Here is a 22,191-nt window from a genome sequence, read left to right on the forward strand (position 1 = left end):
TTGACTTACATTTCTCAACAAACCCAATATTCAGAAGCTTAACCATCAGGTTCAAGTTAAAACTTTAAAAAACAGTCTTCCTTTTGTGTGTGTGTGTGTAAATGTTTCATAGAAAACATGAAATCGAGTTCTACTTTATTTTAAAAACTGAGTATTTTTAATACTAAAAAAGTATAAAAGGCTTCCTAGGTGGTAAAGAACGCACTTGCCAATGCAGCAGCCATAAGAGACACCGGTTTGATCCCTGGGTCGAGAAGATCCCCTGGAGAAGGAGATAGCAATCCACTCCAGTATTCTTGCCTGGAGAATCCCATGGACACAGGAGCCTGGGGGGCTACAGTCCATGGGGGTTGCAGAGTCCAACAGGACTGAAGAGTCTTAGCACATATATATTTATATCTCTCTTTTAAAAAAGACATTTAATAACAGTGCTTCAGAAGACTGAATTTAGCCCTCAACCCCTCACCCTCTCAAGTTGTCCACCGGGCACAGACACATTAAGGCAAAGGTTCAGAGAGACATGGCCGCCTCCGAGGCGGGCTGGGGCCACGAGAGGAACACACTGCGCTCCTGCAAGGCCGGTTCAGAACAGCTTCTCCCTCCTGTTCACCAAGCTGTTCTGCATCCTGAAGTAGGCTCGCTCCACTATATTGATGAACAGGCCCATGTCCAGCACGCCTGGGATCATTTTGATAGCTGCGTTCACTTTACTCCATTTGTGGACCCGGTCAAACTTCCAGTCCAGGATAAAGTTCCCATTATCCCTCACCACACGACCTGTCTTGTTGACAGCCAGCGGAAGTTAAATCGCACCCCCAAACTTCTGGGTCCCGGTTCAGCTCACTGCAACATAGGCCATCAGATGACCTCGGTGGGAATCCCCTTGTGCCACTGATCCCCGCTGTTCTTTGAATCTTTCCTGAAATCAGCGATCACAATGAAACGGATGGCTTTGCCGGCCACAATCTTCTGGGTGAGGTGGCCTCCACCGCCCTTGTGAGGTTGAGGTCAGCATCTATTTCATCAGCACCATCGATGGTGTGGCTGATCTCTGGTTCACTGAGAGATAAGTCATACTGTAGGGTAAGCTGATGGGCCTGGAAGGAAGTGGGAATACAAATGTGGTTTGAATTTCCTCGTTTCCCTCTTTTAGCTATTCGTTGCACTATGTGGACAACTGTAGAGTCACTACCAGTTCCCAGCACTTGGTTATTCCTCACCTCCTTCTCCACCACCACGCAGCCTGCCAGCTTCTTGGCCTCCTCCACCTTTGACATCATGGAAGGGCCCAGGCAGAGGTTGTTAACCTCCTTGCCCCCAGTACTTGTGCTGCCAGGGCCGAGCTGCACGCCTCCTCACGACTGCCCCAATGATCCTCATTTGAGTCTTCTTTCTTTTCTATGAAATGAAGACCATATCTCACCATTCATACAGCTTGAGTGAAAAAAAGAACTTTCTGATGTTGCCCAGAATCTTGGCTTTCTCTGTCCACTGAAGCTGGAAAGAAAAAATATGGAGGGAATTTGGAGGAAAGAGAAAGGTGGCTTTAAACCTCAGCCAGCCTGGAGGGGAGAACATGCCTAAGAACTGTGGCCCCCTTCCCCCCCCCAAGAATCTGGGGGATCATATAGATGAGGGCTCACAGTCAGGGGTCAGCAATGTTGAAGAAGGAATTCATAGGGCCTGGACTCCATCTTAGGCCTATTCATGCTGATCATGCTCAGCCACCTTTCCAATGGACCCTGAACTCTGTGTTTAGTGCCTATGAAAACAACAACAGAAGGATAAGACCCACTCCAGACAGGGAAACCTTGAAGATCATATCTAGGTTACTCATCGCCTAAGAGAAACCATATACCAATCACCCCTTCCTCCAGACAGGCGGTAAATTTTTCTGTATCTATCGGAGTGTAACCTCAGGTTTATTGATTATTGGCTAATTGTTTGTTTGAGCACATGAGCACATAGCACGTGAATCATGGGGTTATTGGGATTGTATTTTCCTTGGTTTATGTAAGTCTCAAGGAATTTGGGTGATGGGTTCAGACACATACACATGGGGTATAAAAGATTTTCACAAATGCTAGTCGGGGTCCCTGGCTAAGAGGAAACTCTGCTTTGGGCCTGCCAGTGTAATAAACGGCACTCCACTATCTGCATTGTCCTTCTGAGTGAGTTTGTTTCCCGGAACGCGTGGCTACAACAATGTGGAACAAATGTGTAAGGATCTTGTCTTTTTTTTCCTCTTGCATTGTTTCAAAAACAGTAACAGACTGGAGTCAGGCTGTTGTTGTTTAGTCACTAAGTCCTATGCGACTCTTAGTGACCCAAAGGACTGTAGCCCAGGAGCCTCCTCTGTCCATGGAATTATCCAGGCAGGAATATTGGAGTAGGTTGCCATTTCCTTCTCCACGGTGTAAGGTAGCCCAGCAGTTGGGTCCATTGTCTTTCATGAATTGTACTGTGGCCTCCTTTCTGTAGTATAAGAAAAAAGGAGAGAGAGAGAGAGAACTACAAGGGGTGCTATGCAAAGACTGCTGTAAAGGTGAGCACCAAACACAGGATGTGATTAGCATTGAGTTAGAATGTAACTAACAGAAGCTACAGGTACACAATGTAGCTCATGCAGTTTAAAGGAGATACATACAGAATGTAGCTTACATATCAAGTTAGCCTTGATTACCGACTACAGATCCGGAAGTTAAAGTTAAAAAAAAAAAGAACTCAGAAAAGGACAAGAGAAAAAGGAAAACTTTTTTCTTTTTCACTGTAACCTTTCATTTTTGTTATTGTTAGTTCAATTTTCTCCAGACCTCTCCGCCCGTTTGGAGGCAGTTCCTCGACCCAGGCAGACTTTTCCCTCAAAGTGTCTGGACAGGGTCCCCAAAACTTGACGGCCTAACTCTGATCAGAGCTGAGTCAGGGGCTGGGGCCAGCCTCCAACACCGTCAGCTTGCCTCACTCAGGACGCAAGCCCTTCCACAATGCCGACTAGACCTTCCCGCACCAGTCCCGAGACCTCGCGAGAGTTCGCCAGCGCCCGTTGTTGCCCAGACTCAGCAGACGCCTTCCTGGACCTCAGAACTGTCTCCTCTTTCCTCTTCCACCCCGCGCTCGGCTTTCGGATTGGCTGGTTGAGTCGGGTCATTTTTTTTCCTGGCCAGAAAGCGGCTCAGTAACTAGTCCTTCTTTTGGCCCCGCCTCCGAAGCCTGTAGATTGGAGAGCTGAATCCTGCGTCACGCGCCTCCGCGGGAGCGCAGACGAGCCAATCAGGAGCTTGGCGTATTTTACAAACTGGGGAAGTACCTGGAGCCGAGGCCGAGAGAGTCGGGGGAAAAAGCGAAGAAAGTGGAGGAGACCCTGAGGGGTTCAGGGGGAGGTGCGGCACGGAGATCTTGGAGGGAATGAGGGCTGCCGGCGCTCGTAGGGAAGAGAGGCAGTTCGGGGTCCTGGGACGAAAGAGAAGGCTCAGAGTGTCAGGAGATGACCGAAAAGCGCCCTTGCAGGCGCCGGGTCTTCTGGGCGCGTGGATTTGGGCGGAGGTAGGAGTATCTGGAATGTCAGGACCGAAGCTTCGAACTGGCTGACCTTTGATCCCTGATCCTTTTTTCTCCTTTTCAGGAGTAGTCGTCATGACCACCCTCCAAGCCACGAAGGATCCTCTCCTCCGGGGTGTATCTCCCACTCCTAGCAAGATTCCCGTTCGCTCTCAGAGACGCCCACCTCTCCCCACAGTCAAACCCAGCGCCCTGGACCAGGAGAACCAAGATCCAAAGGTAAGAGGAGCCTGGGGGAGTGAAGACAGTAGCTACAAGGAAGCAGCAATGCACCTCAACGCTGAGCTCAGCCTTTTTCTCCCCTACCCTAGAGACTGGGGCAGAAGCTCAATATTCAGCGGCCCCTCGCAGACTCAGCAGGCCCCAGGCTGAAAGCCACACGTCAAACAGAGCAATCTGAGAAATTGGTGGGGAGCACTCAGCTCCGGAACCCCTTGGAGGAGCTCAGGCCTAGCCATGGGGGTCAAAATGTGGGCCCTAGGCCACCTCCCCAGGCAGGTATCTACTGGGGGCTGTAGAACTGGGTGGGAGAATGGGTTGGTGCAGTGGGGTTTGGGGGCTTTGTAATCCTGCCTCTCCTGCTTACTATAATTCCTAGTCCCTGCTCCTAGAAAGCTCTTTGCTCTTAGAGGCCCTTTCTTTTCTTCAGCTATGTGTCATCACTTCTAAAGCCTTTTCCGGCTCCTCTAGTCACTGTCAATTGCTCTTTGTTCTAATGATTTGCTGAACTTTATTTACTTGTTTATTTATTCATTCATTTATCCATTAATTAATTCATTCATTTATTAGATGCAACTTATGGGATCTCGGTTTCTGGACCAAGGATTGAACCTGGGCCAAGGCAGTGAAAGCACCAAGTCCTAATCAGTGTACCGCCCGGGAATTCCCTGCACTTCTTTTATAATATGTCCATACTTTGACTTGAATCTGTTACCTCTTTATAGTTTGATGTTAGCTTCCTGAGGATGGGGGCTTTGTCGTATTCATCTCTGGGTGGCAGTGTCTAGAATAGTGTCTTATGCAGATTAAAGTCCTATGAATGTTTGCTGAGCTGAGTTCAGTTATATGAGTCTCTTTGGCTCATGCACCTCAAGGTGACAACGCTAGGCTCCCCAGCCCCTCAGCCTCCCCTCCTTCCTGTCCCTCCTCGCCTTTCCTTCTCTTCTTCCCTTGCAGTGGCTCCAGGGACCGTAGAGTTTGTGGCTGACCCTGCAGCCCTGGCCACCATCCTGTCAGGTGAGGGGGTGAAGAGCTGTCGCCTGGGGCGCCAGCCCAGTCTGGCTCAGAGAGTACTGGTTCGAGGGAGCCAGGGAGGCACCATCCGGAGGGGTCAGGTAATGAGCCGGGATAGGAGGAGATCAGGCTGGGGTAGGCTGAGGAGGGAATCCTGAGTCTGTACTGAGAGTCTCTTTTGGGGTCCCAGGATGCCCGGGCCTCTGCATATTTGGCCCCCAGAACCCCTATCCATCGACTGGACCCTGTCAGGGCTTCCTGCTTCTCAAGGCTGGAGGGACCAGGGCCTAGAGGTCGGACCTTGTGTCCCCAGAGGTTGGAGGCTCTGGTGAGTGTTCTTGAGGGGCTGATACTAGGTGCTCCTGGGAACTCCTTCTATGGACACAGCTGGGCCTTGGGATGGAGGGTACCTCCTGGTAAGCAGAGGGGTTGTATGGAGGCCAATGGGGTTGGTGGTGAAACCTGAAGGTTTGGAGCCTGCTTCTGACTCTCCTTTTTCTCTTGCTCCTGTGTGGCTCAGATTCCACCTTCAGGATCATCCTCTCACCTCTGTGCTCCTCCCTGTTTCCAGGAACTAAGAAGAGAGACCAGTGGCAGCAGCAAGTAAGGAGGGGGTCATTTGGAAAAGAATGATTCAGTGTCTGGTACAGGGGTCCCTCAGGGCTGGGCCCTCTGGTAGCTTTAGGACTTCCCACCAGCCTGGGGGCAGGGAGAGGGGAAAATCTGTGAATGCCCAGGGTGAACCCTTGCAATGAGGTTCAGGCCTTCGTAGTCTGGCCTCAGTATGGCATCAGTTTCTTCAGGTTGTGAGGGACGGAAGGGGACAGAAATGAGAGGTGCCATCCCTTGTGTAGTGGCTAGAGCATAGACTGTGGGAACAAATGGGGTTTGGGTTTGATTCCTGACTCGCAGCACTTACAAGTTGTTCAAGCTTGCCTTACCTGCCAAGCTTTAGTTTCTTTAGTCTGTCAAATGAGGACAATGTTTGTATCATCATTTGAAGTTGTTGTGAGAATTAGATGATGTTTGTAAAGCACTTTGCATGGTGCCCAGCTCATATCTGGTACTCAGTGACTGCTTGCCACTGTCCTTGTTGTCCTCAGGACTTCAGTGAGCCAGGCCTCAGGATCCCTTCCGGAGACCTCTGTGCAGCCTGGTGAGTGTGTCTGGCCATGGAGAGAGAACGTCAGCTGGGAGGCTGCTTGTAGGGAGCAAACCGAGAGAAAGCTAAGGAGGGCTGTGGTGGGAAGGCCAGATCAGGAGGAGGCAGAGAGGAAGAGACCTTCTTCATAGGCCAGAGCTTTGCCCAGTTGCACTTGTGTCAGAGGAGGTGGTCCTCGTTTGTATCCTGTCTCTGCCACTTCCTGCAAGATTTACCTTCGACTCACTGTCCTATTGTCAGCCCTTCAGAACCATCACCACACCCCTAGCCCACTCAGGGTATTCAGATTAATGAGTGACTACTAATCACTGCAGATGGTGACTGCAGCCATGAAATTAAAAGAAGCTTACTCCTTGGAAGAAAAGTTATGACCAACCTAGATAGTCTATTCAAAAGCAGAGACATTACTTTGCCAACTAAGGTCCGTCTAGTCAAGGCTATGGTTTATCCTGTGGTCATGTATGGATGTGAGAGTTGGACTGTGAAGAAGGCTGAGCACTGAAGAATTGATGCTTTTGAACTGTGGTGTTGGAGAAGACTCTTGAGGGTCCCTTGGACTGCAAGGAGATCCAACCAGTCCATTCTAAAGGAGATCACCCCTGGGATTTCTTTGGAAGGAATGATGCTAAAGCTGAAGCTCCAGTACTTTGGCCACCTCATGCAAAGAGTTGACTCATTGGAAAGACTGTGATGCTGGGAGGGATTTGGGGCAGGAGGAGAAGGGGACGACCGAGGATGAGATGGCTGGATGGCATCACGGACTTGATGGACGTGAGTCTGAGTGAACTCCGGGAGTTGGTGATGGACAGGGAGGCCTGGCGTGCTGCGATTCACGGGGTCACAAAGAGTCGGACACAACTGAGCGACTGAACTGAACTGAACTGAGATAGTGCTGGGTTCAAAGGGGGTACTGGATGGGTCCCCAGCCTTGATGGTGCAGTGGTGGCTGTCAAACTGGCATACCCTTTCTGGAGGTTGCAACACCATGTGCCAGACTTTGATGTGTGTTTCAGACACTACAGCAAATTTCCTGTCTCCTCCTAGCTTCCTCTCTCCCTGAAGGGGAACATGAAGTTGTCACTCAGTCAGATGAAGGAGGAGGCGGCCCCCTCGGCCTGGCCCAGCGGGTACCACTAAAAGAAACCCGAGATAAAACCCACACCAGGGTGAGATGGGACCCTCCTGGGATGGGGGAAGGGGCAGATGATGTACATGAGGGATTCCCCAGCAGCACTGAGGATTGTGGGTAGAGCCAAACAGTCCCCGCTTGGATCTCAGCATGTTCATTGGGTCCTTGTTTGTCCTAGATGGACCCAAGCCCTCTCCAGAGTGGCACTGGCCCCTGGAGGCCTCCAGAGGTCACAGTCTGATACATATTTAGTTCACCATCAGGTCAGTGCTGAGAGTGAGACAGATCTGACAGCTCATTCATTTCCTCCACACACAAGGGTTTATTGACCAGCTACTGTGTGCCAAGCACTGTTCTAGGTTCTGGATATACAATAGGAAATAAGTTCACATTCTAGAAGGGGAGACAGAAAATAAATAATCATATAAAATATATAGTATGTCAGATGGTTATAAGTTATCTGTTAAAAAAGAAAGTAAGGTACTAAACTGTTAGTTGCTCAGTCATGTCCAACTGTTTGCAATTCCATGGACTACAACCTGCCAGGCTCCTCTGTCCATTGAATTTTCCAGGCAAGAATACTGGAGTAGGTAGCCATGCCCTCTTCCAGGGGATCTTCCCAACCCAGGGATCAAACCTGGGTCTCCTGCATTGCAGGCAGATTTTTTACTGTCTCAGCTACGAGGGAAGCCCCCAAGATACTGTAAGGGAAGGAGAACTGGAGGGAGTGGGTGGTATTGCAGTTTCAAGGGTCAAGCGAGTATCACTGAGGTGTGGCTACGTGAAGAGCAGAAAGAGCTGAGGGACTGAGCCCCGCAGATATCTGAGGGAAGAACATTCCAGGACATGAGAACTTCAGATGTACACAGGGGGTCTACCTAGTATGCTTAAGGATCAGCAAAAAAGCAAGGCTAAAGCAGAATAAGAAGGAGAGGAAGTGAGAGGTTAGAGCAATGACAGGATTGGGTTGGGTAAGGATTTATAAACCAGCATAAGACCTTGGCTATGACTTGGAATGAGTGGAAAGCCACGGGGAGGGGGGTGATCAAGGGAGGGACATGGTTTGATTAGCTCTTAAAGAATCACACTGGCTGCTGAAGTGAGAACGAGACAGAGCAGTGCCCAGTGGGAGGGATCACTCTTCCACCTGCTTCTTCTCCACAGGACGGCTGTGACTCCTGCCTGGTGCCCTCCCCTGGCCAAGCAGTGCCACTTGCCATCACCCGGCCATCACCCTTTGGACGGGCTCAGCGTGTACCATCCCCGGGCCCCTCAGCTCCAGTTTGTATCTGTAGCTACTGGGGTCTGGGCAAGGGCAGAACAGTCTGGCTGGGATCCCTGCTGGGTCTCGATCTGTCCCTGCTCAGCCACCCCTGTCTCTCCCCAGGTCTCATATTCAGTGTTGCGGCGTCTCGCCACCCGCCCCAAAACCCAGTTCACACCGCTCCCATCAGCCTCCAGAGTTCAGCAGGTAAGAGAGGGCAGGGGAGGTCACAGGCCTAGGCCAGGACTGGGGGAGGAAGAGGATGATGGATGGGTACAGGGAGAGTCATGGCATCTCACTTCTGACCCAGGCCCGAGGGTTGAGTGGCCTCTCCCCTCAACATTGCCCTGAAGAGCCTGTCCTGCCCTGGGTAAGTATCTGAACTTCCCCATCCTGAGATACCTGATTCTGTCCTGTTGATGTCAGGCCCAGCATTTTTGAGGCAGGTGGGCTCTTAAGAAAAAGCTGCCTAACCCTCCAACTCTCCCTGCTTCTCTGTTGCCTCTTCTAATCCAAGTCTGGGGACACTCAGTTAAGGACCTGATTCCTTCCTCACGAGGGTGGGACTCAAACTAGTCTTCTTACCCCAGCCTGGCTTCCTCATGTGGCCCCTCTCCTCCCATGTGGCAGGAGCAGATTGCAGTCCGGTTATTTGACCAGGAGAGTGGTATAAGGTTGCAGGAGGGGCCTGGGAAGCCACCCGTGTCGACTCCTTATGGACCCCACCCCAGTAGAAACCCCAGCCTCCAGGAGCTGAAGATGCAGGTGGGCTGGTGTGGGTAGCAGCTTCAGTGGCTGACGGACACTGACGGGGCTGGGACTGAGAAATAGGGGTGGGTGGGCATGGGAATAGGACGGTGTGGGTACAGGACGTGCTGTTGACATCACGCTCACTCCTACCTACAGCGCATCAATATCCTGCAGCAGCTTCTGAGGCAGGAAGTGGAGGGGCTGGCAGAGGGCAAGTGTGCCTCCCTCAATGGAAGCTCCTCTCTGGATATGGTGGAACTTCAGCCCCTGCTGGCTGAGATTTCTAGAACTCTGAATGCCCCTGAAAAAATACCGGAGGCTTTTCACCTTCCTGGACTGTTACAGCACCCTGAGCTGCCAAAACCCTACTTTCCAGAGGAGTGTGGGGAGCCAGAGCCCTGCCCTGGAGCAGAGCCTGAGATCGCCCCACCCTGCCCTCCAGCTGAGCCAGGCTCCCCAGAGTCCTGCCATGGGAGGGGGCCTGAGAAACCAGAGCCCTCCACCCAGGAGCAGCCTGAGGCATCAGGGCCCAGCCCTCCAGCAGAACCTGGACCCCTTCAGGCCTGCCACCAGGGGCAGATAGGACTCCCAGACCCCTCCACTAGGGTAGATCTGGGGGTACCAGAAGCCTGCTCCCTGGAGCTCAGAAATCCAGAGTCCAGTCCACGGCCCCGCACCAGTCAGTGGGCTCCAGCGACCACCAGCCTGACCTTCTCCTCCCAGCACCCACTTGGTGCCAGCCCCCCTATTCGCTCACTCCAGTCTCTGAGGCCCTCACCAGGCCTGGCAGGTAAGGAGTTGCTTGGGTGGGGTTGTGAACAAAGGAGGTTCTCACCTCTTGCTGGGAGCAGGGCCTGCCCTGCACCAGATGACCCCATGCTTTCTTTCTCCTACCTACCTTGCCCCAGCCTGGCTCTCCCACTGGGGTGGGCGGGTGGGTGGTATGGCACCTTCAGCCCTGTACTCCTAATTGGCTTGGCCCTGGTAGGGGGTGGGAAAGGGCAGTATGTGGTGGGAGTCTTGGACTTCAGAGTCCACCCTGAACTCTTCATGGCCCTTGGCCCTCAGGCCCCAGCCATCCGGCCCCTCGGACCATGGCCCTGAGGCAGCGCCTCAAAGCTTGTCTGACTGCCATCCAAGGCTTCCACGAGGCCTGCCTGGATGATGAGTGTGCCTTCTACACCAGCCGAGCCCCTCCCTCGGGCCTCACCAGGGTCTGCACCAACCCCGTGGCCATGTTGCTGGAATGGCAGGATGCCTTGGTGAGCCTTCCGTCCACAGCCAGCTGTACCTGCACAGAGGCCCGTGGGAAGTGGGGGCAGGGGGCGGACCTTGGCTTCTTTACAGTGGGAAGAGCTGGGTACAGTTAAGAATGGCTGGGCTGTGATGAAGTCTTCTTTCTCCCTAGTGTTTTATTCCGGTTGGTTCTGCTGCCCCACAGGATTCTCCTTCATGAGGCATCCGCGTCCACTCACTCCTGTCCTGTCTTGCTCCTTCCTTTTAACCTTATTTATTTTCCACACCGTGGATTGGAACTGACACCCTTTTGTCCTTCAATAAAGTTTCTAAAGTGTCCAAGTGTCTTCCTGTGGTCCCGCCTAGGCCAGCTACTGCTGTGTTGTTCTTGTCCACATGGTGGCAGTGTTCTCCAACTTAGAGGTCAGCCCTGGGTTCTCCCCCTCCCCCAGACTCCCTCACCTAGGAACTGACCAGGTCACCCCACCTCTGCCCACCCCACCCTCCCAGCAGGCTCTATGAGTGAATCTGTTGGGGGTCAGAGGTGAATGTAGGACTTTGGGGACCTGCTTTTCTCCCTCCTCGAAATCTTGGCCACTCCCAGGAGCCATCAGCAACTCACTCATTGCATAGAGCTCCCTAGAACTCTTCGCCCTGCATCATCAGCAAAAAGCAGAAGCACCAGACCCATATCTCTGAGATCATCCCTTGTTAGTGTCACTCTGGTTGGTGTCTCCTCTAGTAGAAGGCCTCGAAGCTCTCCTGAAGCTGACTCCCTTGCCGTATCAGAATAGAAACCCTGGGCCGCTCCCCTCTGCTCCCAGAGGCAGACCTTGCCAGGGATAACTAAACGTTGGCCTCTGACAGAGTGTAATAGGGTAGGGGTCCTTGAGAGGAGTGAGGAGGGGTTCAGCCACTTTCCCCTATTCTGCACCAAGTTAAGAGGCACCCACATTCTCCAACTTAACTTTATTGGAAGAGGCAGCAGCAGCTGTAGCCCCAGGGCCTAACCCAGATGGGGGTGATATGGAGACTGTACAGGATGAGTTTTAAGTGCTAGGAAAGAACCACCTGGTCCCCCTTAGTTCACAGAAAGACTGCCAAAGCTAGAGCCTGAAGCCTGAACATGGAGATGAGGGAGGAGGAGATGGCAGAGAAGCAATGACAGGACCAGCGCCTACCCCGGCTCCTCTCCTCCCACCCAGATGTGTTCTCCCTTCCCCAGAGCCGGCGCTTCCCTTCTGTTTTCTGCCTTCCGTGCCTCTGTGCTACAGCTAGTGAAACTTCCCTAGCTTCCGGCAGAAGAGAGGGCCGTGACCCGGGACGCGAGCCGCTCTGCTACCCCGGCTTTCACAGGCATGCGCACGGATGCTGGTAGTCCCTTCCCGCGTCGCTCTGCTCCTCCAACCGGCTTGCTCAGCTTCCCAGCCACGTAGTTACACCCCGGAGCACTAAGAGTCCGCCCATTAAGGCCACCTCCGGGAGCAGAAGGGTCCGTCCACCGCCAGGCTCTCAAAGGATGGGGTGGCGCCTTGGGTGAGGCAAGCTGAAGGTGGTAGGGAGGGGAGCAGAGGCGAAGGGTGAGCGAGGGCGCCCGGGGTCGGGGCCGGCTCAGTCCGGGTAGATGATGAAGCCAGAGAAGGTGCTGTACTTGTTGGTGTTACCGCCGTGCACCTTCCCGCCGTCCAGCTTGATGAAGACTTCGTCGCCCACATCCAGGTGCAGGATCACGCTGTTGCTGGCGTAGTCGTAGTTCTGGTCGGCATCCTGGGCGATGGCGCTGGCCCGGACCTAGTAGGGAGAACAGGGCAACCCACTCACGCTTTCTAGGGCGCTGGGGTGAGGAGGGGTCAGTCAGGGAGGTGGAGCTGGACCTGTGAAAGCGACACGACGCTAACAGACTGCAGGGGTCGGGAAAGACAAGGTGCTTCGCAGGCACCGCCATTCATTCACTCACTGCCGGGAAGTGGGCAAGTTTCACGCTTTCTTTGGTCTTCCATTTGAGCTATAAGATGGGAGGTGGTTGTTTGGATTAAATGAGTTACTACATGTGAAGTGTGTTAAAACAGTTCTTCGCACAAAGGAAACGCCATATAGATTTTCTATTAGTATTATCATTTAAAAAATAAGAATTCGACTGTAGGATAATTTCTAAGATTCTGAACCCGCTTTGACCTCCTAAACTCGAGTTCCCATCTCCTGGTGACAGGGCACAGGCATGCCTGTAGGTGTGCAAGCAAGGGTGCGGGCTGTGGGAAGGTGCCAGTCTGTATATTCGCCCCTCCTAGCCCCCGAGGGTGCCCCGACGTGGGGATCGCTTTCCGCCCCAACAGGTAGCCCCTCCCCTTTCTGGTCTTGCTGCTGCAGGTCGCCTCGAGCCGCCAGCCCCCTCCCCAGCCCCCCTCTTCCTGTCCCGCGGGGGCTGGTTATTAACTCATTAATTATTCATCATTATTCTAATCACTATTTACCGTCCCCAGGGCCGCAGCGCCCGCACCACAGAATACAGAGTGGGAGCCGCGGGGCCCTCCCCCCTCGGGAACTGACACACTCTAGATACACACACCCCCACGGCCTCTCACAGACACCCTGCATAGACCAGGCACACCTACTCAGTGCCACAGGCAGGTAGACACCACTCCACTCTCACACCTGCGAAACCGCACCGACACACTTCATGCACATACACTCTACAGTCTGACACACACACACACTCTCACTCCCTTTTCCTGGGTTCCTGGGGTGGCTCTGCTGGGAGGAGACCCCAGAATAGTGCCTGCAGGTCTTGGAGGCGAAAGGTGCTGCAGCTGTAGCAAGACCTGGCATTTGGATAGCTGGGAGGAGCTGGCCAGATGCGCCTGGTCAAATGACCCCATGGGACAGCAGGGTGAGGAGGTCACAGCTCAGCCCTAACCTTACACACCAGGCTTCCAGGAGCCCAGGCACAGTTCCCCACCCCCACCCCAAGGCCTCTCTCCCTCCCTGCTGCGTGTCTCAGGCCAGACCCTGAGCTGAGTCTTTGGGGCTTTTCTCCCAAGCTAAGGCAGCAGTGACTCCGACTCTGACCACAGGACCCGGCTGGGGTCTGCGGCTTCTGTCTTTTGCCTCCTTCCTTCTCCCAAATTCATTCCTGCAGGCCACCTGGCTGGCCCTTGAGCTGCCACATCTACCTCTGCCTACTGACTCTATTAGCTGAGGGTAAAGGCCACTGTAAAGCCAGGGACCCCAGGCCTTGGGACTAGCAATAGAGTTGCCTGGAAAATGAGCAAGTGTTTTCTTTCTTTTTTACTTTATCCTCAAAAAATCCAAGCTTAATGCCCCAACACGGGAGCAGCTACCAACTGCCCACCGCCTGAAACTCAGATTCCACACTAATTTGAAAGAGCCGGACTCTGGGAACTAGCCCATGGAGCGACTGTATAACCTGAAGGCCAGGAGAGCTGCACCAGACAGGACGAGAAAAGAGGCTAGCTGGCAGGGTGAGATACCAGAGAGGTTTGGTGTAAGCTGCCTACAGATGGATTGTAAGGTAGCAGCTGCTTATACAATAAGATTTGCCTTTTAATTCTGACACCATTCCTAACTCCCTGTGAGACCCTGGGCAGGTCATTTCCTTTCTCTGGCCCCCAATTCCTTTTCCGCTAAGTGGAGCGATTTCTAAGTTCTTGGCAAGCTGGCCTTCTTGGATTTAGTGACGCTGTTTGGGGAAGAGATTCGGGTTGTGTAATGAAAGCAGGGGGGTTTAGAAAGCTTCCCTGTCTGGGGCTGGGTGGGAGAGGGGCATCTCACCTGTCCATTCTTCATCAAGTCGGCCCACATGCTGGTGCCGTCACCGCCGCGCATAAGCACATGGTAAGCGAAGAAGTAGACACCCGGCATAGGGCAGGTGAACTTCCCACTGGCCGCCTCATAGGCGTTGCCTACGTTGGTCACCACGTCGTCGAAGCGCAGCACCTCGTAACCCTCATGTGGCCGCCGCAGGCCAGCATAGAAGGCAATTCGAGGCACGTAGCCGGCAGGGGGCGCCACTCCGCCGGGGCCTGGACCGGGAGGGCCCGGAGGACCTGGCCTGCCCGGTTCTCCTGGAGGCCCTCTAGGACCTGGTGGTCCCGGGGGCCCTCGCAGACCTGCCTTCCCGCGCCGGCCCGCCTCTCCCTTGGCGCCAGGAGGAAAGGGGGGCACGGAGGCGGGTGCGCCGTCGGGTCCTGGGCCTCGCGGCCCGTGCGGGTCGCACACCATGCGGCAGCGACCCAGCATCTCGTAGTGCGCTGGCCCCTGGGAGCTGTGCACTAGCAGCGGAATGGCCACCAGCAGCAGCAGCACCATGGCCACCCCGACGGCCGCGCCCGCCACCCGCTTGCGGCGGCTCAGCCGCGACGCGGCCAGGGCCAGCAGGTCCTCCTCACTCTTGGGCGCAATGGTGCCGGAGGCCTGGGGCTTCCCGCTGGCCCCGGAGGCGGTGGCCTGGCTCGGGCTTGGGTCGGGACCCCCCCGACGGCTGCGGCCGGCCCCCCAACCCCTTCGGGCTCCCGCCTCAGCGGTGCCGTTCCCCAAACCTTCCGTCAAGGCGGAGGTTCCCCCGTGGACCGGAGGCAGCTCCAGACGGTTCAGAGTCCGTGGTCCTCTATTACCCTCTAGTTCAATCTAACGTTCCCGGGCGCCTGAAATCGGCGGCTTCTCGGACGGCTGGTTTCTTACGGATCTAGGATGCCTGCTCTCCGGACAGCTGCTTTCTCGAGGATGGCGGCGCCTAGGTCCCCGGCTACCCAGACGGATCGTTCCAGCCGGAGCTGGGACTGCTCTCCGCGCTCTGGACGTCCCGGGCTCTGCGCTGCGGGTGATGCCCACCGGACGCGACCTCCGCAGGTTTGCGCTCTGGCTCTCGGCGAGCCCTGACCCACCTTCCTACCCTAGCCGCGGCCCCAGCCCCCTGCTGGAGCCCTGGCCCCACGTCTCCCTCCTGCTAGCGCTCTCCCTCTCTGCGTCCCTAACCTTCCTCCCCTCCCTCCCTGGGCGGCAGTGCGGGTGGTGTGAGCCGGCGCGCGGCGGGAGCCGCTATAAGCGGCCGGGGAAGGGGGGCGTGGGGGGGGCCGAGCGACCCCTGGCGCCCAGAGAGGGAAGCGTGGAGGCGGGGCAGGCCTCGGCCCCAGTCCCGCGTCCCCCCAGCCTCTCGGTTCCTGACCCGCTCTAAGCCAGTTCTGCAGGGATTCACTGCCTCCACCCTATCCTTACTTTCACCCTCTACCCTGAGTTTGGTATTCCCAGAGCCTGAAGGAGGCCACAAATAGCGATGGGATAAAAAACGGTCGAGATACACATAAGAAGATAGGGGTAGATTCCTGAGCAAAAATGAGCCCTCCCCGGCTCCCCCCACCCCCACCAAAAAAAAAAAAAAAAAAAACCCCCAAAAAAAAAAAAAAAGGACTAGGAAAGAACAGAAATTTGCCTCTCAGTGCCCGTGACCAAATAATATATGGTCAAGGGTTCAACGGGTACGTGTTGGCCCGAACTGGAAAAGGCAAATCTCGCAGGCATCTCTGCGCCCCTCGACCCCCAGTGTTGAGGGGCGCAGAGCAAACGAGAGAGCGAGGGAACAGAGTGAGAAAACAGACCAGCCTGGGAAAGCGAGCAGGAAACCTACAGGAAAGCAGAGAAGGAGCTACAGAGAAATCAAAGGGACGGAAAGCCAAATAGAGACGCAGAGACAGAGACAAAGCTTGGAGAAGAGACCAACTGACAGCCCCAGAGGGGGAGAGGGAGAGACAGAGACGGAGAGAGAGAGACAGGAGGCGAGACAGGTTGACAGATCGAGAGAGAAATGTAAATGGCGCGCTGCAGAGAGACACCCAGGTCCGTGTTCGGACTCCAATGTGACATATCAACTGTGGGGAAGACGCGGAGGCGGGGCGCTTCTTGGAGCAGCGTGGTGGGCTCTGGGCCTGTGCATCCTGACACTGTGCTGGCAAGTGTGGTCGTGTCCGTGGGACCCTGGCTTTGTGTGCCCCTGGGTGAGTGGGATTGTGGATCGTGTGTTGTCTTTGTGTGTATATGTGTGAGGGCTGTTGGAAGGGAGGCTTTATATTTGTCTTTCTCCTAGTCCCTAAATGTGGTACCCCACAAATGTCATCTCTCCTGTCTCAGGACTGAAGTGTTGAGTTTACTGGGGAGAAAGAGTCAGAAGGCCCTGCAGGCCCAACCCAGCCCCACCACTGACTGCCCTTGTCCTAGACCTTGGCCAGCACCAGGATCTCTGCCCCTTCCCCCTCTCTCAGAGGGCTGTGGTCAGATGAAAACTAAGAGAAGTTGGACCTCACATAACAAACGTTTGGGGGAGGGATTTGAAATTGGTTATGCAAAGTAATAGAACAAACAATGCAGATTCAGTGCTAGGCATCCTCCTGTGAGAGGTGAGTGGGCATTCCCGTGGCCAAGAGGAAACATCCTTCCTCAGGATCTGGCCCCTCGAGGGGAAATTTCCTGCTCACAGGGTCTCCGGGGGCCAGAAGCTTGAAGAAGGAGTCCCAGGACTGGCAAACTGGGATATCTGGAGGCCCTGGAGGTAGATAACTGCAAAGGATCTCTTAGAGACTAGGATAAGCCACTACTGTAATGTATAAAAGTACAATACATAAAATGAGAGGCCAGGATACATCAGGGCATGATTATTGGGTGGAAAGTGATTCCTTCATCTCTTGTTTCCTGTTCCCTTCTCTGCACCTCCCAACCCATTATGGTGCAGGAAGAAAGAGGTTGCTGAGGCTTGGCCTGTTGGAGGGAGGCCCCCTACTTGCTTGAAAGGGTTGGGAGAGAAAGGATTGGCAGTCAGTGGGGGAGGGGCCTCCTCCAACCATAAATACAAATTTTATTCAAGGTCTTTGTCGCCATTTGTCTTCCTCGGGGGGCTAAGGGCCATGTCGCCCCGTGCATGTCTAATTCCAAATCTGCTCCCCCAGGCTGGATGATGGATGGGTCAGAGAGGAGAGAGCAGGCCAGGGCTCACACTGGCCTCCCTGGCCGATCCTCAGGCTCCATAGACTCCAGGTCCTTCTACCTCTCCTTCCTCCTCCCCCTTCTCCCACCACCCACTCACTAAAGGCCCTCTCTGCTCAGCCCTGCTCCCCACCCCTCTCTCCGACTTACCAAAGCCCTCTTTTTGAGCTCCTCCACCTCAGCCCTTTTCAGGTCCTAGCCCTCTTCTCTCTGGAGCTTGCCTTCTCCTCCTGTCCCCAGCCCAGACTGTGAGCTTCGGTGACCAGCAGGGCTGCAAGGCGGCAGCGGTGTGTGTGGTGGGGGAAGCAGGCTTGGCTTACAGGAGCCGAGGGGCCAGCTCCATGAATTTATTCATGTTCTGTTGCTCTTTCCCCACGCTCTGGAATGAAGCTGCCAGCTCACCAGGTCCTTATTGCTTCCCTTGCAGCTGTCACATTCGGCTGAGGAAGGACCTGGGTAGGGTCAAGGCCAGCTAGTGCTCCTGGGGCCAGAAGCCAAGTGTTTGGGCTCAAGAAGAACTGCTGGGGCCCAGGCTGGGTCTGGAACAATTTACTCAGAGCTCCTTGGGCAAACTGAACTGGGAGACCCAGTGAGGTGATGTGGTTGGGAATGGGAAATAGGTAGAGATATGTGCTTCAGGGCACAGAATGGGCAGTGGAGGAGGGGAGAGGGGAGGAAGGCTTTGAGTCCCCTAGGTGCCCCCTGTTGAAAAGCACAGCGTCTGAATTCTGCCTTACCCTCTGCCCTTGACTCTGCACTAACCTTGACCCTAATCCCAAAGTATCCACTGGACACTTCTCCAATCGTAAAATAAACCCGAACTCCATAACCTGATGCAAAATGGAACTCATCCTCACCTGTTCTGTCCTGGAACCCAGGGGTCTCCCAAGAATTTTCCCCAGGGCTCACAACCAGGTGTGTGTCAGAGTTCTGAGGACTAGACTTTAGATTAGCATGTGATTAGCATATGATTTGCATGTGATATATTCCTTCTACTCTGAGGAAGTTTTCTTGTTAAAATTTTATGAAGTCTAGCAGAAAGGTCCTGGCTCCTTGAAGTTTTTCTCTTTTTGTTCTTTTTCCCACACTCCTTGTCACAGACCCCTTCAAGGGAAGAAAGGAAGTGAGAAAATGAGCAATAGAAAACTCATGGTAGGAAAGATCCTGGCAGTGTGATTGACTCCTGTCACTTGAAGGATAACCTCCACAACCCTCAGTTTCCTCACCTGTAAGAGCAGAGGAACCAGCTGGTTGATGTTACATTAAGATCAAAGGAAATGCCTGTTTCTCCCATGCACCCTCTCCTTCCCCACCTTTCAGGGCCACTATACTGTGGTTCCTCTCCACTTTCCTCCATCCCACCCCCCATACACACACTCTGGCTTTCGGTCCCTACAAGTTAACATCACACAGTTCTGGAAGCAATCTGAGTTGCATGGTACCAGACTCCTGGTATGAAGAGAAAGGAAAATTGCCCACCTGAGAGGAAAGGGAATAACATGGATAGGGAAATAATATGATCGAGTGCTTACAGTATTTTAGAGCTGTTACAAGTAAGTTCTCTCATTGCATCCTCGATGCATCCCTGAGAGGTGGATATATTGTCTCCATTTTACAGATGAGGAAACTGAAGCCCAGAAAGGAGAAATGCTTGCCCTGTATCACCCTGTAAGTGGCAGCCCTAGAACTCGAGTTTTGATCTCCTGGCTTCCTTTTCATTGCCCTGGAAAGGAAAGATGACACCCAAGGCAGTGGAAGGGCAAGAAAAGCAAGACAGGATTGAGGAGAGAGATGTGAATGGGTTTCAGGGAAGACCTATGCGTTTGAAGCCAACGTGGCAGGGCTTTGGCTCAGCGTGTCCCCCATCCTCCACCCCCCAGCGCTGACACCCAGTTGGTGCTCAGTTGTTAGCTAACGGATGTTGGCCCAAGTCAGCTGCGGAGACGAGCTAAGTCCGATGGGGAGAGGGAAGAGAAAAAGGAGGGAGAAGGAAACAAAGACAACCGCAGAAAAATGTGCCCCAGAGGCAGAAGGCAGGAGTGCCGATCTGAGTTCCTGAGGACCGCTCTCCTCGCCGCACCGGTGGGAACACAGTTGCGGCCCAAGACCCTTCGCACACTTTGCCCTCCCGCGCCGAGGGTCGACAGGGCTCAGTGAAGGGCAGGAGGGCAGGTACCCACCGGACCTAGGCCCTCCATTCAGCCGCTGCGCAGCTCGGTGCAGCCTTAGGTCTAAAGGGTCGCCGCCAGAGCTCTTGGGGCTGAGAACAGGCTCCTGGCTCCACAGGTTATCTGTCAGGCCAGATCACGCTGACTTCTTTCCGGAGGCTCCTCGCCCTAGCCTCTCTCTCTACCCCCTTCTGCTCCCGTCTCCTCGCCGCTGTCCACCAGCTCCAGCCTCCAGTTAATGAAATCTGGCGAGGGGCCGCACAGACGGCGGTCGGACCCTTTATTTCTCCGCCGGGATAGTGGATCCCGCGGTGGGAGACCGACGGGTGAGCAGAGGATTGGTGGTGCGGTGAACCGAGGGCCGGTCTCCCGACTGGTGAGAGCCCGAAGCGCCGGACGCAGCGCCAAGCTGGAATCTTCGAAGGTTCGGCGAAACGAGGTCGGCCCCTAAGGATGCCTTCTGCCCGGGGTCCTTAGTTCTTTCCTTTTGTCCAACAACCAGGAGACTTCGCAAACCCCATATACCCATCGCGCCCTGTCCCGGGTCGATCTGGGACTCCTGGTCCCTCACTCTAGGCGGATCTGGCTCCCTTGTGCGAAGCGCGTGGCGGCTCTGAGCCGGCGGCCGCGGCCGGGTGCTTCCTCCCACCTCCTTCCATCTCTTCCTTCTTTCTCCCCCTCCTTCCCGCGCTCCCTCCCCGGCGGCCGCGGCCTTTATTAGGGATTCCGCGGCTGTCGGTCCCGCCATCCATCCTGTCCGCCGGCAATTAGGCGGCCAGACAAAGAGCAGCTTCGGATGGATGAGGGTCCCGGCGGATCGGAAATGTGAAGGGTCAGCGCTGCCGCCCGCGGCGCACCCCGCTCCCCCTCCGCATAATCACCGGCCGCCCGTCACTCAGCCGGTCGCCCGGGGAGCTCCAGGGCCGGGTCTGGGGGAGGGCGGGGGTGGGACTGCAGCCTAGGCGCCTAGGGCAGGGAGAAGGCAGACCGACCTGCAACAGGGGCGCCTCCTGCGGGAGAATGGAGGACCGCAGGAGGCCCGAGGCACCTGGAGGGGAGAGAAGGCAGGGCATGGTGCCTCGGGATCCCTGAAGGCGGAAGAAAGGACTGCTGCCTGGGGGCATCCTGTACGGAAGCTAGGACTTTGGCTGCTGGGGAGAGGAGAATGGGGGCCTACGCGCCCCCTGCTGGGAGGCTGGGGGACGAAGCCCTAGGGTCTCGGGTTTGCAGAAGTGGAACCTAGCCCAGGACGAATCCCTTTAGGGTCTGTAGCCTGGTGCGCCTCCTATTGGATTAAAGCGATACTGCGCGTCTGTTGCAGGATCTCTTAAGTGAAATCTAACCCAAGCACATCAAATCCAAAAAAGCTCCAAGGCTGGGCGAGCCCGAATGGAGCCAGAGGAAGTTCAAGGAGTCCGGGTTTTACTGCGGATTCTTTGGCGCTAGCTCCCAGCTGACAAATCAACATCTCAATCTGACAATTAGTAGTGGAGGTGGGGGGAGAGGGGCTCTCGCCGCCTGGGCCGCTTAGCCGTCCCGGCGGGCGGCAGAGAGGTGGGCGGTGCTGGCAGTGATGAACGACTCCGGGGGGGCCCCGGGCCCCGAGCGCGCATTCATTACTCGACTGACAGGCGGGCGGCAGGCCGGGCGGGCCACGAGTGGACGTGCCAGGACAGAGGCAGAGGCAGGAGCGAGAATAAGAGAGGTGCATAGCAGCCCACTGCCCGGTCAGCTCCAGGCTCTTCACCTCGACCCTGCTACTTGACTTCCTTGAGCTCAGAGTTTTTGTTGGAGCTGGTCGTGGTCGCAGAATTTGGGTAGTGGGGACAGAGGTTTAAGCCTTCTGCTTAGGTTAGGTGAATGAAGGTCTAAGATGTCAAGAAAGTGTGTAGACAGACTTTAAGACTAGGCGCTCCCTTTTGACCTCGGAGGAATTGTGCGTGTCTGCGCACACAGCGATGGTGTGTTGTGACAGGGATTGATGGGTGTGGGTCGCGTGTGGGGGTCGGCGATTGTGTGTGTCAGTGTTAGGGATGCGTCGGCCTGATTTTGTCAGTGGAGGTGTAAGTGCTGCGTGTGTCTGAGGATGAGCTGCCACCTCTCCCTGCGTGTCTGTACCCCCCCCCCCCGCCCCGACCCGTCAGCTCTCTGTCTCCACTTCTGTAGGAAACAGCAGTGTGCACGGTGACAGCTGAGGTGTGCTGCTGGAGATGGGGGGATAGTGTTAACTGTGAGGATGCTGGTTCAACAACTGCTTCCTCCCACCACCTCCAGCCCAAATATCATCCCTCTCCCAAGCTTCCTGAAAGTAGTGGATGCTTTTTCCAAAGTCTGGGGACCCAGTTGCTACGTTCTGGGGAAGGAAATGGTGACTACCAGAGTTTTCTACCCTCCACATACATGTATACATATACGCAGTCTCCATCTCATATATAGTTGCTAATATGTGATCTACAACCCCTCTGGCTTCCCCAGGCTGCTGGTGGATAGAGAGGAGGTGGATCTCAGAAAGGGAAAGGGCACACCATCAGACTTCTAAGAGAGCCCACATCTTTGGGGCCTAGGCTAGTCTTCCAGGATCCTTACCTTTTGGGTTTCAGGTCCAATTACTAGTTGACACCTTAGGAGAATGTGCTAATTATATTCTAATTCCTTTCTCTAATAACCCTCTTTCTTCACCTGACTTTGTCTCCACTCTCCG

General features: G+C 54.8%; 2 protein-coding genes and 1 pseudogene across 5 annotated transcripts; 1 reads left to right on the forward strand and 2 right to left on the reverse strand.

The window, feature by feature from the left end:
- Positions 1 to 460: 460 nt before the first annotated feature.
- LOC120858102 lies at positions 461 to 3,635 on the reverse strand (annotated as a pseudogene).
- On the forward strand, positions 3,270 to 10,671 carry LOC120858168 (trophinin associated protein). Of its 4 annotated transcripts, none has more exons than XM_040234058.1 (15): positions 3,270 to 3,349; positions 3,623 to 3,777; positions 3,870 to 4,056; positions 4,735 to 4,892; positions 4,982 to 5,119; positions 5,312 to 5,394; positions 5,895 to 5,947; positions 6,998 to 7,119; positions 8,247 to 8,363; positions 8,470 to 8,553; positions 8,657 to 8,716; positions 8,977 to 9,111; positions 9,253 to 9,886; positions 10,165 to 10,358; positions 10,505 to 10,671. In XM_040234058.1, exons 2-15 carry the CDS (start codon positions 3,634 to 3,636, stop codon positions 10,550 to 10,552), a joined length of 2,157 nt encoding a protein of 718 aa, XP_040089992.1. In that variant the 5' UTR covers positions 3,270 to 3,349; positions 3,623 to 3,633; the 3' UTR covers positions 10,553 to 10,671. The 4 variants fall into 4 exon arrangements, with proteins under 4 accessions (XP_040089992.1, XP_040089994.1, XP_040089991.1 ...); XM_040234057.1 differs by having other exon boundaries at positions 3,304 to 3,380; XM_040234059.1 differs by having other exon boundaries at positions 3,313 to 3,543.
- A 1,272-nt stretch (positions 10,672 to 11,943) lies between these two features.
- Positions 11,944 to 14,658, reverse strand: C1QL4 (complement C1q like 4). The gene is made up of 2 exons (XM_040234127.1): positions 14,122 to 14,658; positions 11,944 to 12,123 (listed from the first exon to the last, which is right to left on the reverse strand). Exons 1-2 carry the CDS (start codon positions 14,656 to 14,658, stop codon positions 11,944 to 11,946), a joined length of 717 nt encoding a protein of 238 aa, XP_040090061.1.
- Positions 14,659 to 22,191: the final 7,533 nt, after the last annotated feature.

Source organism: Oryx dammah, unplaced genomic scaffold, assembly GCF_014754425.2.
Source record: "Oryx dammah isolate SB20612 unplaced genomic scaffold, SCBI_Odam_1.1 HiC_scaffold_29, whole genome shotgun sequence".
Taxonomy (NCBI): Eukaryota; Metazoa; Chordata; class Mammalia; order Artiodactyla; family Bovidae; genus Oryx; species Oryx dammah.